A 14,976-nucleotide genomic window follows, 5' to 3' on the forward strand; every position below is an offset into this window, starting at 1 on the left:
ATTATACCAAATGCCAGCAATGCACTCTCCTTTTGAGCTAAAAAAGAACACTGCCCAGGGGACTATTTTGATTGGTGACTAACAGCAAACAGCACAAAGCACCCCCCACCCCTCACCACACACACAAAGATAAAATATAAAAACGTTTCCTGGCCATGTCTTCCCATGTGAAGTTTGTTAAGGTTTCAGCACAGTGGAGCTAAATTCTGCACATGAGAATCACCTGAGGAGCTTTTTAAAAAATGTTCCTCCCCCAGGTTACACCCTAGATCAACTTCACTAGAATTTCGAGGTGGAGGAGGGCAACACCAGCATCAGTATTTTTCAAAATCTGCCGATGTGCAGACAAGACTGAAAATCAGTGCTGCCCGGCAATACCAAAGTGCCTGGGCTGACCTCTGTCCCAGTGGTCAACCACACTGGTTACATGTGCACACACCCAGCAGGGGCAGCTCCTACCTATGTAAAGCGAGGAGTCCTTCCTCCGCACGTGGTCGTCGATGTAGGAGACCCCCAGGGGCTGCACGGGGGTAGCACCGATGCCCAGGAGCACCTGGGCCCCAATGAGCAGCAAGTACATCATGTTGGTGGCCGTCCTGTTGCGGCAGATGAGGTCAGGGTCGGGCCCCTCGTCGCCACCTGAGCCGTTGGCAGCGCAAACGTCACGGCCCTCAGCGCCCCAGCGGATCTCGCCAGCCTCGTACTTGTACTGGTGGGTCAGGAACTCTGGCAACGCCGAAAGCAGCGCGCCCAGCGCCATGACGATACCACCGCAGCCGATGAGGCGCGGCCGGTGTCCGCGCGCCCCGAAGTAGCTCACGAAGAGGATGAGCGCCAGGTTTCCAATCTCGAAGCTGCTGGCGATCACGCCCACGTCTGCGCTCTGCAGGTTGAACCTGCGCTCCAGGGTGGTCAGGACACTCACCTGGGAGAGGTGAAAGGACATTTCAAAGCCTATCCAAAGGGTCACCGAGGGGTGTCTCCCTGCCCTTCCTGGACCCTCCCACCCACCTGGCATTGGTACCAGTTGCAAAAAAGCAGATGGAAACCCAAAGAATCAGAAAAACATATACAAGTATGATAACCCCAATTCAACAGTTAAAAAATTCACTTCCATAGTAGCAAAGACGCCTGAGCGCCTGTTTGCACCTTGAGAGGTTCTCTCTCTCTTTGGGTGCTCCATTTTCCCCATATCAGGTGCTTCCACCACTTAGAGCCCATGAAGTCGCAAAGAAATTCCAAAGTCCACAGTATGCAGGTACCTTATGCAAATGCATGCTATACGTTCATGCTGGGAAGCAATAGGAGCCACAGGCTCTTTCAGGAGGTCAGCAAAGCCTGCCTAAGCAAAATAAAGAAAATCCTAAATGGCAAACTGATTATCTCAGTCGGATAATTATTAGTTCTGGTTCCTTCTGGAAATTTCCAAACGATGTAGGTTTCCCTAAAGGCCATCAGGTAAACACACTCGTAACTATTCTAAACATTAAAGACCTACCAAGGACCCTCAGATGCAATATTTTTATGATTTCCCCCAACTTTGTATTCTTGTCTGCTCTACATTTAACAAATATTTACTGAACATCTGCTGTTTGCCTGGCAATGCCCTAGACACAAAGGATGGAAAAAATGAGAAAGAGGCATCTGGCTTTGAAAGGCCACCCAACAGGAAGGTATATGTGTACCCAACTGTAACAAACTACACCCAACTGTAACAAATTGACTGGAGGCTCCATTCCTGATGCAAACCTCACACTGGGGGACCCAGTAGAGATGCTTTTTTAAGGGGTTTCTAAGATACAGGGAAGATGAGTAAACTTCCCTCTTCTTTGCAGGTTCCATGAAGGGTGTTAGAGGAAATCCAAGCATCCCTGCCATAAGATATGGCCTCTGATCAAGGCCCTTACTGGTAGGGAAGAGCACTTCAGGCAAAGGAAGGGGCATGAGCCAAAGTTGATAGCAGCAGTTCAGAATGGAGAATTGTTGGGAGTGGGGTTGAGAGCACCAGCTATGAGGAATGCAGGCCATCCCACAAGGCGTGCTAGAAAGAATGCACATCATAGAGAAAACTCTGGTGAACCTCTGCTATTTCCTTAATAAGCTCTGTGACTTTAAATTAATCTCTCCTGGCCTGGTTGTGTGAACTAGGAATCATGACTTTCACCTGGCAGGACAGGTGTGACCATTAGAAATAATGTATGCAAACTCTGTTGGCTCCTTTGGTGGACAGAGCACATAGAGTGGTAGCAAAGCACAATGTGGACAGCAAGCAAAGCCAGGGCTCCAGGGTTGTACCTCTTGGGTACATCCTGACCTGAGTGATCTTGGGAAAGTCACTCTGGGCTTTAGCTTTCCTATCAGTAAAAGAGGGGATAATAATGACCCCTCTTAGGGCTGGTACCAAGAATAAATCATGCATATGTGTAAATGTTAGGTAAGCATTAGTTATCGCCATTATCATCATCATTTAATTGTGAGCACCAGGGAGCATCCAGGACGTTAAAAGATCATAAGGGTCCCACCCAGTATGGCCAACAGATGCTGGAAGAATGAAGAAATGAATGTCGATGGAGAAAACAGCTGAGATGTTTTGGGGGAAGGGAAAAGAAAAGGCCCTCATGAACACAGGGCTAGTGGAAATGAACGGGAAAAGATATGAGAAGCATTTTAGGTGCAGAGTTATATTTCAGACAGTCAGGGCTAGGTCGGCTGACCAACTGGGTGTGTGCTGCTAAGGCAAGGCAGGAAGAAGAGTCACATGGAGCTCGCTTCCCTCCCAATGTATAAACAGAGACACATTTGTAAACATCCACACACACACAACTTCCCTGCAATGGTCCATACACACACGCAGGTACCTGTGAAGGTCAGCATGCCTCCATTTACCCTTACTTTAAAAAGAACAGTGTGAAAAGCTGGTTCCTCTTTGCCTCTTTTTCAACCACACACATTTAAGCTGGATCCTTTAGTCCAGTGGTTCCCAGCCCCACGTGAAGACTGAAAGCAGCTGAGGAGCACTGACAACTTCAGGTAGATGGTCTCTGGAGGAGTTTCTGTTTCAGTTGGTCAAAGAAAGCAGCCTGGGGTCCTGGGGTATTATGAAAGCTCACCAGCTGATTCTAACATGATGACACATTGTGGGGGTCTCACTGTCAGCACTGACAGGGGGCCAGCGTACGGAGGTATGACGTCTATGTACACCCTCTATCACCAGGGTTCAAATCGATATTCCTACTTCCACTGTGCTTTCTAACCAAGCCAAGGCAAGGCCAGCTCCAACTCATTCAGCCCTAGTTATATGATTAGATATTTATTTTTCAAATGCCAAGTATTTGCAGTTGTTTAAAAAAGAAGTTTAGCTGCTTCTGACCTCATTAAAATGGCTCTTAAATACGCCCAACAAAGGTTTCATTTATCTTTTTCTCTCCAACATAAAACAAACACACATGATGGAATAAATTCTCTAATAGGTAGATAATATGGAAAGCAATGTAGGAGCAAGAAGGCGGCAGCCCAAAGGCCTGGTGGGGGTCTCCGGGGATTCCATCACAGCCTTTGTGCTACCTTGAGAGGCACCCATAACAGCCTAGATGCAGAACTGGGGCAGGGATGAATCTAGGCAGGTTCACCCAAGTGTGACAGAGTCACTTTGAGCAGTCTGGCGGTGCATTCGGTTTCTGCCCCTATAACAACATACCTAAGATAAACAACATAAAGGGAGCTTTATGGGATTCAGTCTATGGTTGCTGGTGGGCAGCATGTGGTGGAGCAAAGCTGGGTGGCCAGGAAGTGGGAGAGGGCAGGCAGGCCAAGATTCCAATTTCCCCTTCAAGTGAACACCCCCAACGATCTACCTTCCTCTCACTAGGCCTTACTTCCTAAAGTTTCTACCATCTCCCAATAGCACCACAGGCTGGCAACCCAAGCCTTCAAACATGGGCCTTTGGGGAACATTTAAGATCCAAACCTGTGGGTGTTGCCCAGTGATCTTCACCATGGGGGTGAAGGGCAACAAAGGAGGCGGAAGGACTGAAGCACAAATTACATTTCATTTCTGCCATGAGGCATGATGACATACACCCTAGGCAGCATGTCTGACACCCGTCAACTGCTCCATTTCAGCAGGTGCAAGCCATCATAAAATATCATGCAGGTGTGCTCGTTTATGATGATAGATAAGGGTGGTGGGGATAGAGATAGCTGTGGGAAAAACACAAAATAATCACTTCTAGAGACAGATAATGCCTGCAGCTCTTTGTCCTGGCTCAAACCTGCTCTTTGCAGAGCACCCCCATGAGTGAGAGGAAGTAGTTGTCTTTCTCTCCTTGACCAGTGGCCTCTTTCAGGACTCAGCAATGCCTGTCCATCACAATTAATTTATGCAAACATTCCGAAATGATGCTTTGTAGATCAATTAGATCAGAGGCTAATGTCTTCACTCATTTAAAACACAATTTTGAGAAGATGGACTAATTAAGTATGCATGAGGCCATAAAAGCCACTTGTGGCTTTTATGTGACAGTGAACAATTTGGCAATGAAGAAGCTGCATTCTAAAGGGAATGACTGTCTTTACTTAAGGGGTAACAGGACTAATGGAAAACATCTTGATAATTGGAGATGAAGGGGCAGTAACTCCAGGGGGAGAAGGAAAGAGGAAATGCCCTCACCTCAGGCCAAGTGGAAAGGAAATTATTATTAAAAAAATGCAGTGTTTATCAGATTTCTACTACATTGATTTAAAAAAAAATTGCATTTTACAATCTCCTGGAGCACTTGTTAAAATCACAGATTCCCCAACACTTAGCTAACACCTGGAAGAAAGAGGGTTTTTTTGTTTGTTTGTTTTGTTTAATTTTGTTTCCCTGGGAGTAGGGGCATCTGTTTAGTGTACTGGGGATTGAAGCCAGGGCCTTGCACATGCACAAGCACCCTACCACTGGGCTATACTTCCAGCCCTAGAATGAGGTTTTACAGAGCCTCTAGTGTCTGATGCCCTCCTGGAGTTGAATTACCACTGATTATCCAGGAACACACTCAGTATCAATGTAGGGTAATAGTTCTCCATTTTAAATGGTCACAAATTCACCCCCAGAGTTTTGTTTTGGGTTTCAGTACCAGGTATTGAACCCAGGGATGCTTAACCACTGACCCACATCCCCAGCACCCCACCCCTTTTCTTTAGTCTTACTAAATTGCTTAGGGCCTTGCTAAGTTGCTGAGACTGGCTTTGAACTCACCTTCCTCCTGCCTCAGACTCCTGAGTCACTGGGATTATAGGCATATACCACCACACCTGGCACCCCCCGGAGTTTTCGATTCAAGCAGGCCTGCATAAGTATGAGAAGGTGCTTGATTGGCCTTCCCCCCCTCAACAATCCTAAACCCATTTAGAAGATGAAAGGGTTTCTTTTTATGTTTGACATGAATGTTAAGTGCCTCCACCTCATTTGCAGTTCACAGAGACAGTTCCTGCCTGCAGAATACACTGCAAGGCTCACCTTTGGGGGTTGGGCATCATGCTCAGGCCAGCTGCAGGAAGAAGGGCTCAGTCCCAAAAGGAGGACTTTGGACCTTACTGAAATACACACTATAAGACAGGAGGTACCTGGAGGCCATGGGGAGGTGCAGCAGAACCCTTCCTCATCTTTAAAAGGAGCAAAATTATCCAACACTCACTTGACAGGAAGTTTTTAAGGTCAGCAGCAGCAGCTCCAGATAGCCTCCCAAGAGATGTGCCCACATTTTTACATTGGCTTGGGTGGTAGAGCTGAGGGCCGGCTGGGGTCACCTGGAGAGTTTTAGGAAAACAGCGCTGCTCTCCAAACCTCCACCAAGGCTGATGGACTATATAAGAGGTGGGGCCTGGGTGTCCATATTTTCAATATTCCTCTGGTGACTCTAGTACATAGGCAGGTGGAGGAGTGTGCATGCACAGGTACATGAGTGTGCACACTGCAGAGGGTTGTGGATGCACAAATGTCGACAACAATGCCACCTAGTCTTATTGGTAAAGTTTTGTAGAAGAGTCTGGAGTTCCAATGTGGCTTTGAGGACACTCAAATAAATCCTTCTGAGTCTGTTTCCACACCTATGCCCTGGATACAACAATAAGTGCTCCTATTGAGACAGGAACCACCACAGGGACAAAAAGCAAATATACTTCTGGGCCTTGGCTCATGGCCTGACAGCAGACCCCAAGAGGCTTGGTATGTGCTACTCTCAAGTAGCATCAGCTCTGTATGTTTGGAGTCAGGGTGCCCTGTATATGTTCTCTTGAACAGTGACTTATCTTTAGCACAGGGAATAATGCTTGAGTAATTCCTAAAGCCAATTAACATTCCACCAAGAAAATGAGCTCCCTTTCCTTAAAACAGCCAGTCTGATGTCTTCCTGTGGGAGCTGTGTCTCCCTTCCCAAATAGAAACCCCAATGAAAGCCCTGACTGCATGTTCCCTCACTTGACTCCATTTCCTTCCCATTTCATTGTGTCAAAAGAGCCCAGTGTCCGGGATCACTGTGAGCACTAATGAAGTTGTGCATCAGAGCAGCTGGCACAAGTAGGTACACATTAAAGAGCTAGTCTCTTCACTGGTGGGCATGGTCTTTGTGAGTTCTACAGCTTCAAATTCAATTCCACACACCTGAGTGCTCAAGGGAATAAGAACATATGTTTGGCTATATGTGGAGGAAAGAAGACCTGGGATACAAGGATATTTTAATGAATTTGAAAAGGAAGGAGTTGTTATAACTTTCCAGAAGCAAAGATCAGTAGCACTGAGGAGGCTCAGTGGAGGGAGAGTTTAGTTTGCCCTGGGGAAAGGGAGGAATACCCTGTGGCTTCAGAACACTGTGGGTAGTCTGAGAAAAATGTCTTTAAGGCCTCACTGAGTTGGCCCTTGATTTGGAGGTCAATGGGGAGCCAAGGGAGGTTCTTGAGCCAGAGCTGCCCCTCTGTGATAACATAGCATGGAGTGAGGAGAGGCTGCTGAGGGAACTATCTTGACAGAAATGAGGCTTCAGCATGTTATTGCTGGCACGACATCAAGAAGAGCACCTGTGTGAGAGATGTCTCTGAAGTCAAATTCAACAGATGTGGCAGATGACAGGAGGCATGGAATAAAAAAGGCTCTGTGTCAAGGAGCAAATGCTAACAACAGTCCAAGAGATGTCAAGTTCATGGTAGTCTTACAAAGACCTGTGGATCCCCCCGTCAGGGGTTTCTGAACAGGGCTCTACACACTTTCTATAAAGGGACAGACAGTAAATATTTTAAACTTCCAGGCCATATGGTCATTACTCAGCTCTACCATTATAACATAAAAGCAGCATCTGTAGAAAACACATAAACAGATGGATGGCTACGTTTCAATAAAACTTTATTTATAAAAATTAGGCAGCAGGTCAGAATTGGCCCATAGATCTAAGCAGAATGTTAAGCCTCTGCTTTAGTATTTCTCCATCAATCCACCTGAGGAAATCACATTATTCCTTTGGTAATAAAAACACAGACCATTGATAACAAGTTTATGAAGCACTCCTGTTACTAACATACACACACACACACACACAAAGTCATCCTAGGTACAACCTTAATGCAAGTTTGTGGTGATGATCATGTTGCTATTTTAATCCTATGAAAGCAATTTGCAGGATTACTTGAGTTTCTGGTCTGACATGCCAAAGATATGTCTTCTGATAGTGAAATAGGGGCAAGGGGCTTAACTCCATAAGCCCAGAAATCATTTCCCTCTGATGAAGTGGCAACAGCAATTCCATCAGCTGAGCACAGCCCACTGTATGGTTCTGTTTTTCATCTAAACAGTAGCTCCTAGGAGCAAGTGATTTAGTGCCCTGGGGGAACAGTACACAAAGCACATACCCTTGTGAATTGCAGGATCCCAGGTTTGCAGAAGCAGGTCCCAGAGGACGGCAGGTACAGCCTCTTGTCCTTGCTGTGGTGGCACAGAGCCCCCACCTGCTTCATAAGTCAACCAGGAAAGAAAGATAGTCAATGCTGCTTTGTTTCTGGGATGATTTGGTCCATCTTAGGCTCAGATAAGTTGAAATAAATGGGTGTGGTTTTAAAACCAGTTTTTTTCATGTGTTTGTTTTTAAAGCAGACTAAGAATTTTATAGAGGATCTCTTAGATACTGATTCTGGCCTCCAGCACCTGTCAAAAGCATCAATGATAACAAGTTTATAAAGCACTCCTGTTGCTAACATGGAAAATTCATTCTTGGCAGTTTTAATGCAAGTTTCTTTTTGTTTTCTAGTACCATGGAAATAATTTCAAAACAAGCTGAATTTCTTATCTGACATTCCAAGGACATGTCTTCTCCTAGGGGGGTGAGCAGAGAAACACGTGTGCAATCTGAGAGCCTTGCAGTAACTGGGTAACCCTAGGTAAGACATTTAGCCCTGCCACTCCCCTTCCAGTCTATAATATGGAGGTGACAATTCCAGCTTTACGACTTGTCACAAGGTTCCAATGGAGAAACACTCTGCATGGTGGTCACTGTGACAACAGGTGTGCATACAGCTGCACATGACTTTTCCCTTCATTGCAGCAGGATCCTGAGGGCCACCTGCTCCTCTGTGGCCACTTCTGTGTCACACTCTGTATCTGGGCCTTTATCAGGAGCACTATCATTTTCTCTAATCACCTTGAATGAGAACACAGCCTCAGCCTGCCTGGCTTTGGAAAGGCTTCCATGGTGTCTGAGACTGCATCTCTGCTATGTCCTGCATTTTCCTCTAGTTCATCATCTGCATCTTCTTCAGACCATTTCCCTTCCTACAGCCCCCGAGTTTCTCTCCTTTCTTCTCTCCTGCTGTCTTCCCTAAATGGCCCTAAAGTACAACATTGGCAGATTTTTTTTTTCCTAATTATTCCTTGTATCCAGTGAATTTTCATGTTCAACTTATTCTAAGAGACTGTGTAATAGTTTACAATTCCCTTCTTAAAAAATCATTCAAAGTAATTGCTTCAAACTTAAAAATCTCATATTGATTTTTCTCTGTAGCTCTTTGCTCTATCATGGAAAAACAAAGGCTCCCCATCCCTCTGGGTACAGTCAGCTAATAGAATGTTCTCCCACTTGGTACCTGAGCTTTAAAGTCATTACCAGATATTCTGGCATCAGGAGGACTCTTATTAATAGTTTGTGTTTAGCACCTTTCACAAAACAACTGAGAATTGTTCCAACTCACAATTTACGTGGTGCCAGATCTCTTTTATTAGAGAAATTCAAGAACAAAAGGAGTTAAATGCTTTCCTCAGTATCCAACTATAAAGTATAGAAGACCAGGCATGGTCTTAAGAAAGATTTTAGTCTAATGCACTAACAATCTGTGCATACACATATCCACCCTAGGCAGAATTGTTTTCACTGAATCAGGTTTCTGTGTATGCTCTAGGGCCCTGACTTACTGTCAGATGAACTGAAAAACCCCACAGTGAGTACTTATGCCATGTGCCTGAATCTGATCCAAATGCTGGAGATGCAAAGTTCATTAAGACTTGATCCCCATGCTGGCCCAGTGTAATGGAGATGACACTGTAGAAACAGGCAGTTATCATAAAGGGTAAATAAAGTTTCTCTCCACCACAATAAAGAGAAGCTTACAGTCAGTACACAAAGAAGGCACAGTAAGTACCCAGTAATGGGAAAGGAAAGCCACATTGGGCAGATTCTGGAATGGGGCACCATTAGTTAGTCATATCAAATGTGTTAATTATTTAAGCCAGGTATAGTACTGAGTGCTTTATACACACTGGCATGTATATTCTACACTTTGATTCTACAAGGTACATAATATTACTGTCCAAATTTTACAGAAGAGGAACCTGACCAGGAAGAAGATAACTAATCATCTCACTGAAGGTCATGAAGACCCCAGGGATCCCAGAGCCCCCGAGAGATCAAGCATTGTGCCCCTGCCTCAAGGAGGTAGCCCGGATCTAAGTCAGAAAGTCGTGAGACACAACCAGGTAAGCAGATACAGCCCCAAGCAATTAGCAAATCAGACTTGCTACAAAAAAATGAAAAATCAGGTATTATTAAAAATTATGTAGGAATACATGAGGACACATCTAATTTTTAAACCTCTGGTTTAAACAAAGATAAATAGCTTTCTTTACCACAAAACTTATGACAGTTTTCCAAATGGTAACGTTCACTGTCAATTATTCATCAAAAAACAATTATGTAGCATTTTCAGAAACGCCCTTGAACTTGGAACTTCTTTTAGAATTTTTTTTTTTTTTTTTTTTTTAGAAAAAGTAGGCATTCCTTGAAAAAAATGTGTGTGTGTGTGTGTGTGTGTGTGTGTGTCTTAAAGCTGATATAAGAAATGTTTTTAATCATGTGCTAGAAAAAGTTCTGCTTCTCATAGGAACTAATTTTCTTACTTCTCCCACACTAATTGCCCAGCAACCAAAGGCTAATAAACAATTATATATAGTTGTATTTTTCCTTGTGCTTTGCTTACTAGGAATCTCAAATGGCCATGATAGAGAAATAGTGTAAGATGTCAGAACTAAGGTTATACATTTCATTTCTTCTTCTTCTTGACCTCAAATTCTACTTCTAATTCCACAGAAAAAAGTTATTTACAAACTGCTTCCACCAGGCTTGGGTACAAAATCACTGTATATAAATTCCTCAAGAGCAAATTACCACACGGGTCATACCAAGCTTTATCAGACAGGTTAAATCCTAAATACTAAGATAATCTACTTCCACCTAATTATAATATCTTTTAGAAATGAACCCCATAAATAAGCTGATAAGAAAATAAGAGCTTGTGCCTCCTAGTGTAAGATAAGCATAGGTCAGAACAAAGCAGCACCTGCCTATCTGCAGCATTAAAAAGCATCTAGAAGAATAAGGGTATCTAATTTTGGCGTCAAAGCTGGGAAGGAAATAACCACACATATCAAGAGCTCATCTTTGTCCACCTGCCCACACCAGCTCACTGTTCTCATTTGGCTCTCAATCCTTCCAATCACTATAGTATATCTCAGGCACAAAATACCCTTGGCTTCACCTGAGGCATAGTGCTTGATGGTAGGCCCAATAGAGAGCACTGCAAAAGTGAACATTGCTCATTCAGCTCCTTCCCCACAGCTGGCTTGGAAGAACCAGAAACTCAGAGGAGTGAAGTCACCTACGCAGATCACACACCTGTCAATGACTGGGAGATCACCTAATACCCAGTCCAGCTTTATTCCTCATGTTAGAAGAAAAGTAGACACATAGCTAATTGGCTTCACTCCTTTGTGAGTCATTTTACTATTTCTTGGATGCATATTACAAGTTCAAGGTGTTAAAAATGCTGTACCAATAGGTACCAAAATAAGAACCCAAAGATGTGCCTGTAACTGAACACAGAAGTAGAGAGGTTATTATCAGTGCATGATGTGACCACAGTGCCTCTTCCTGCTGGATGTGGGGAATCCTCTTCAGAGGAAGAGTTAACAGAGGGTGTGTCAGCTAACTCCATTGCTATGGACCTGAGGTGAGGTAGAAGGATATGGTGGAGGAAAGCTACCCAGCCCACGGTGGCCAGGAAGCAGAGAGGGAGAGAGAGAGAGAGAGAGAGAGAGAGAGAGAGAGAGGAGCCAGGGACAAGATATAGTCCCCGACAGCATGACCTACTTCCTCCAGCCACACCCCATCTGTCTACAGTTACCATCCAAATTTTTAACCCATGAAATGGATTAATCCACTGATGAGGTTGCAGCTCTCATTGCCCAAAAGCCCGACCTCTGAACCTTGCTGCACTGGAAACCATTCTTTCAACGTAGGAGCTTCTGTAGGGACATTCCAGGTAAAAACCATAAATGCGGGTATATGCAGGGGGGTGCCCACCTTACCACCACCAGGTAAGAATGGCCCTCCCTCCGGCTCAACACAGATCCCTCTGCCTATGCTGTTCACTCCCATCTCTAAAGAACTTTCTACATCAATGCTGTGTCCTAGTTTCTTCCTCTTCACTCCCGCCCACCTCCACTGGCTCCACTCCTTCTCTATCTACACATAGGCCCACTCTCATCCAAGTAAAAACTTCAAATCAGAAATCCCCTTTCCCGTCATTGCCACCTTCCTTCTTTCCTCCTATCAAGCACTGTAAAGAAAGTCCCCATTTGTTGGGCATACCTCCCTGTTTTCTATGCTGTCAACTCCATGCAGGTGGCTCATTCCTATCCCTACTGTACTAAGGCCACAGGAAGCTGCTATTGATAAAGAATCCCAAAGACCTCTAACTTCTTTGTTAGTCTCCTGTCCTTATCAAAGCAGGTTTCTCTGTGATCTCCAGCATAACTGACCACTCTCTCTTGTGATAAGTACAACTTAGCTGTCCCTGATTCTTTCCCTACCTCTCATTTGTGCCCTCTCCTCCTCCTCTTCTCTTGTTCTCTATGGCTGGAATTCTCCAAAGTGACATCCAACAGTACATCCTGATATTTTCTTGTCTCCTACTCTCTCTCTCTCTCTCCCCACACACTGTACCTCTGTGCCCCAAATCCCTGCAATTGATGGTGACGAACCCTCTACCTCCAAATGGTAATGGCACCCAGGCTTCCCTGGTCCCCGCACAGATCTCTGCTCTTCTCATCACTTCCTGCATGAACATTAGCACCTCACCAACCACTGCACAGACCCAAGCCCCAGAAGTCAGGCAGTCAGCCCAGCGTCCCCATCTAGTTGGTAACTGACCTTCCTGGCCTGTCCACTTTCCTGTCTCACCTCATCTCATCCACACCCCACTTGATCCTCATCAGCTATTCCCCCCACTTGAAACTCTCCAGTGATACCCTCCGCCAACTGGAAAAGTCCGTTCTTTGAAGCGACAGATCTGCTGTGATCATTCTGTCCCTCTGGCCTCCCTCCTACACTAATCCGTACTTGCACTTTGCTACACTGGCTTGGATCTTTCTTATTCCCCAGTCTTCAAATGTACCAAATAACCCCCAGTCCATTCCCACTCAGTTTGGAAATCCCTACTTATCCAGCAATAAACCATTCACATCCTTCCTCCTTCTCTAGGAAGTCTTCTCTGCCTTCATCTTTTCCCATGGTACTCAATACAGAAGCCCATCATTGGTCATTATTTTAACACATCTCTTGTCCCTCAAGGCTGAGAGTCCCTTGAAAACAAGTATTGTCTTATCATGTCTGGGGCACTGCTCTTTAGCATAGAGCTGGAGAGGCGATGGCTAAGCCAGGTTGGCTGCGTACCGCTGTGCAAGATACACACCACCCAGAACAAAGGCATCCATCTGAAGTGGTACCTAGAGACTGACTTCAGTTCACACTTCATTCACCCCAACTGTGTCCACTGGAGGAAAAGCCACCAATGTCTCACTCCCAACTATGCATGAGTGAGAAGCAGCCTGGCCTAGTGAATGCCCACAGTAAATCCCCCTGCCCTCCCACCATGACCCAGTGGTCCCTCTCCTTTGCACCTAAATCAGCATCTCAGCCAAGCTGCTCTGTCTGCTCCTGGAGGTGCTGGATGTCAGGGGACTTCTGAAATGGTGGCAACTATGCTAATTAACTGCTTGGAAATGCAAGCAAGCTGGTCTCAAATTCAACAGGACCTTGAGAGCAGCACTAAGCCTTGTGACAGTTTTGGGAGGGAGGGAAAACTCACCAACCAACCTTTAGCCTCAACAAGGCACCAGGCCATCTGTTCCTGGGCTCCCCTGCTGCTCTTCCTCCTCGCACCTGCAGTTACTCTGAGAACTGCCCGCATGTCCTCTGAATGTCAAGTGTTACTTAGTAAAAGAGATGGGAAGGTCGGATGAGCTGATTATATGCAAAGCATCAGACCAAGGATGGGGGACAGGGAATAGGTGCCAAGGAAGATACAGTCTCTGCCCTCAATGAACCAATGAAAAGAATTAACAAGATATCATTTACAGTGCCAGGCACTGTTTGTTATAACTCGACCTAGATTAGCCCATTTCATTCCTGGAATAACCCCTTAGGTAGGTCCTATTATTATTCCCAGTGTACAGATGAGGAAACAGAGGCCAAAGGCTCAAAGTGTAGTAATTTGCCCAAGGTCTTGTAGGTAGCAAAGGACAGGGTCGAGCCTCAAGTCCAGGCAATCTGGAGCCAGATTTTTAACTGGTACACAATTTTTCTTCTCTAGAAAGTAGAAAGATTATGTGGCTGGAATAGCAATTTAAGAAGCTTAGAAAATCTTTTCCTCAAAGAATAATGATAAAACTGGGCCAAATTATCAAAAACAACCATTTCAAGACTCTGGAAATAGACCAAAAGCATACAACTAATTGAGCATGTATTCATGAACAGCTTCTGAACTTTGAGTAAGAACAGTGGGAATCTGGTTCTCACCCTCCCTCCAGCACCCCACCCCGCTTTAAGGCCGGCATGGTCCCATAGGGCTGGTCGTGCAAACCAGCCGCCAGAGGGAATTCACTTTGTTTGCAATAGAACATGAACAACTACACACTAAGTGATACCAGATAGCAATATTGATAGCAAACAAAGAAGGAAATCTACCTTCTCTCCCCTGAAGCTGCGGTCCTGGCTGGGACAAGCAACAGACTGACAGACTATACAGAAATTTAGGAGAAAGATTAGCTATAAGGATCTCTACATCTCTGGTGGACCAGATGATCATGCTCAAATAATAGAGAGAGGAGAGACTTTCATTCTTGGCTGACAATAAGTCTGGGTGCACAGACAGAAGACATGCAAAAGGGTCCAGAGGAAATTACTAGCTGGGAAAACCGAAAATCTGTCTTGGTATTGGAATTCAATCCTAGTACTCAAGGCATTTGAACACAAACTCTGACCAATCACTGGCTACACACACACAAAGGCAAAACTTACAAACTCAGGCTTAAAAATAGAAACAAAAAATTTAAAAACATGAATAAAAACAAAAATCTGAACCAAGACATGAGAATATATACCACACCATAAGAAAAACAGA

At 44.9% G+C, this 14,976-nt stretch overlaps 1 protein-coding gene across 1 annotated transcript in view; it reads right to left on the reverse strand.

Moving 5' to 3' along the window:
- Positions 1-14,976, reverse strand: part of SLCO3A1 (solute carrier organic anion transporter family member 3A1) — a 290,773-nt gene that overhangs the window by 228,360 nt on the left and 47,437 nt on the right. The window contains 1 exon segment of the mRNA XM_079127375.1: positions 460-925. Coding sequence (XP_078983501.1) covers positions 460-925 — 466 coding nt within the window.

The sequence above is a fragment of the Sciurus vulgaris genome (assembly GCF_902686455.1).
Source record: "Sciurus vulgaris genome assembly, chromosome: 2".
Lineage (NCBI taxonomy): Eukaryota > Metazoa > Chordata > Mammalia > Rodentia > Sciuridae > Sciurus > Sciurus vulgaris.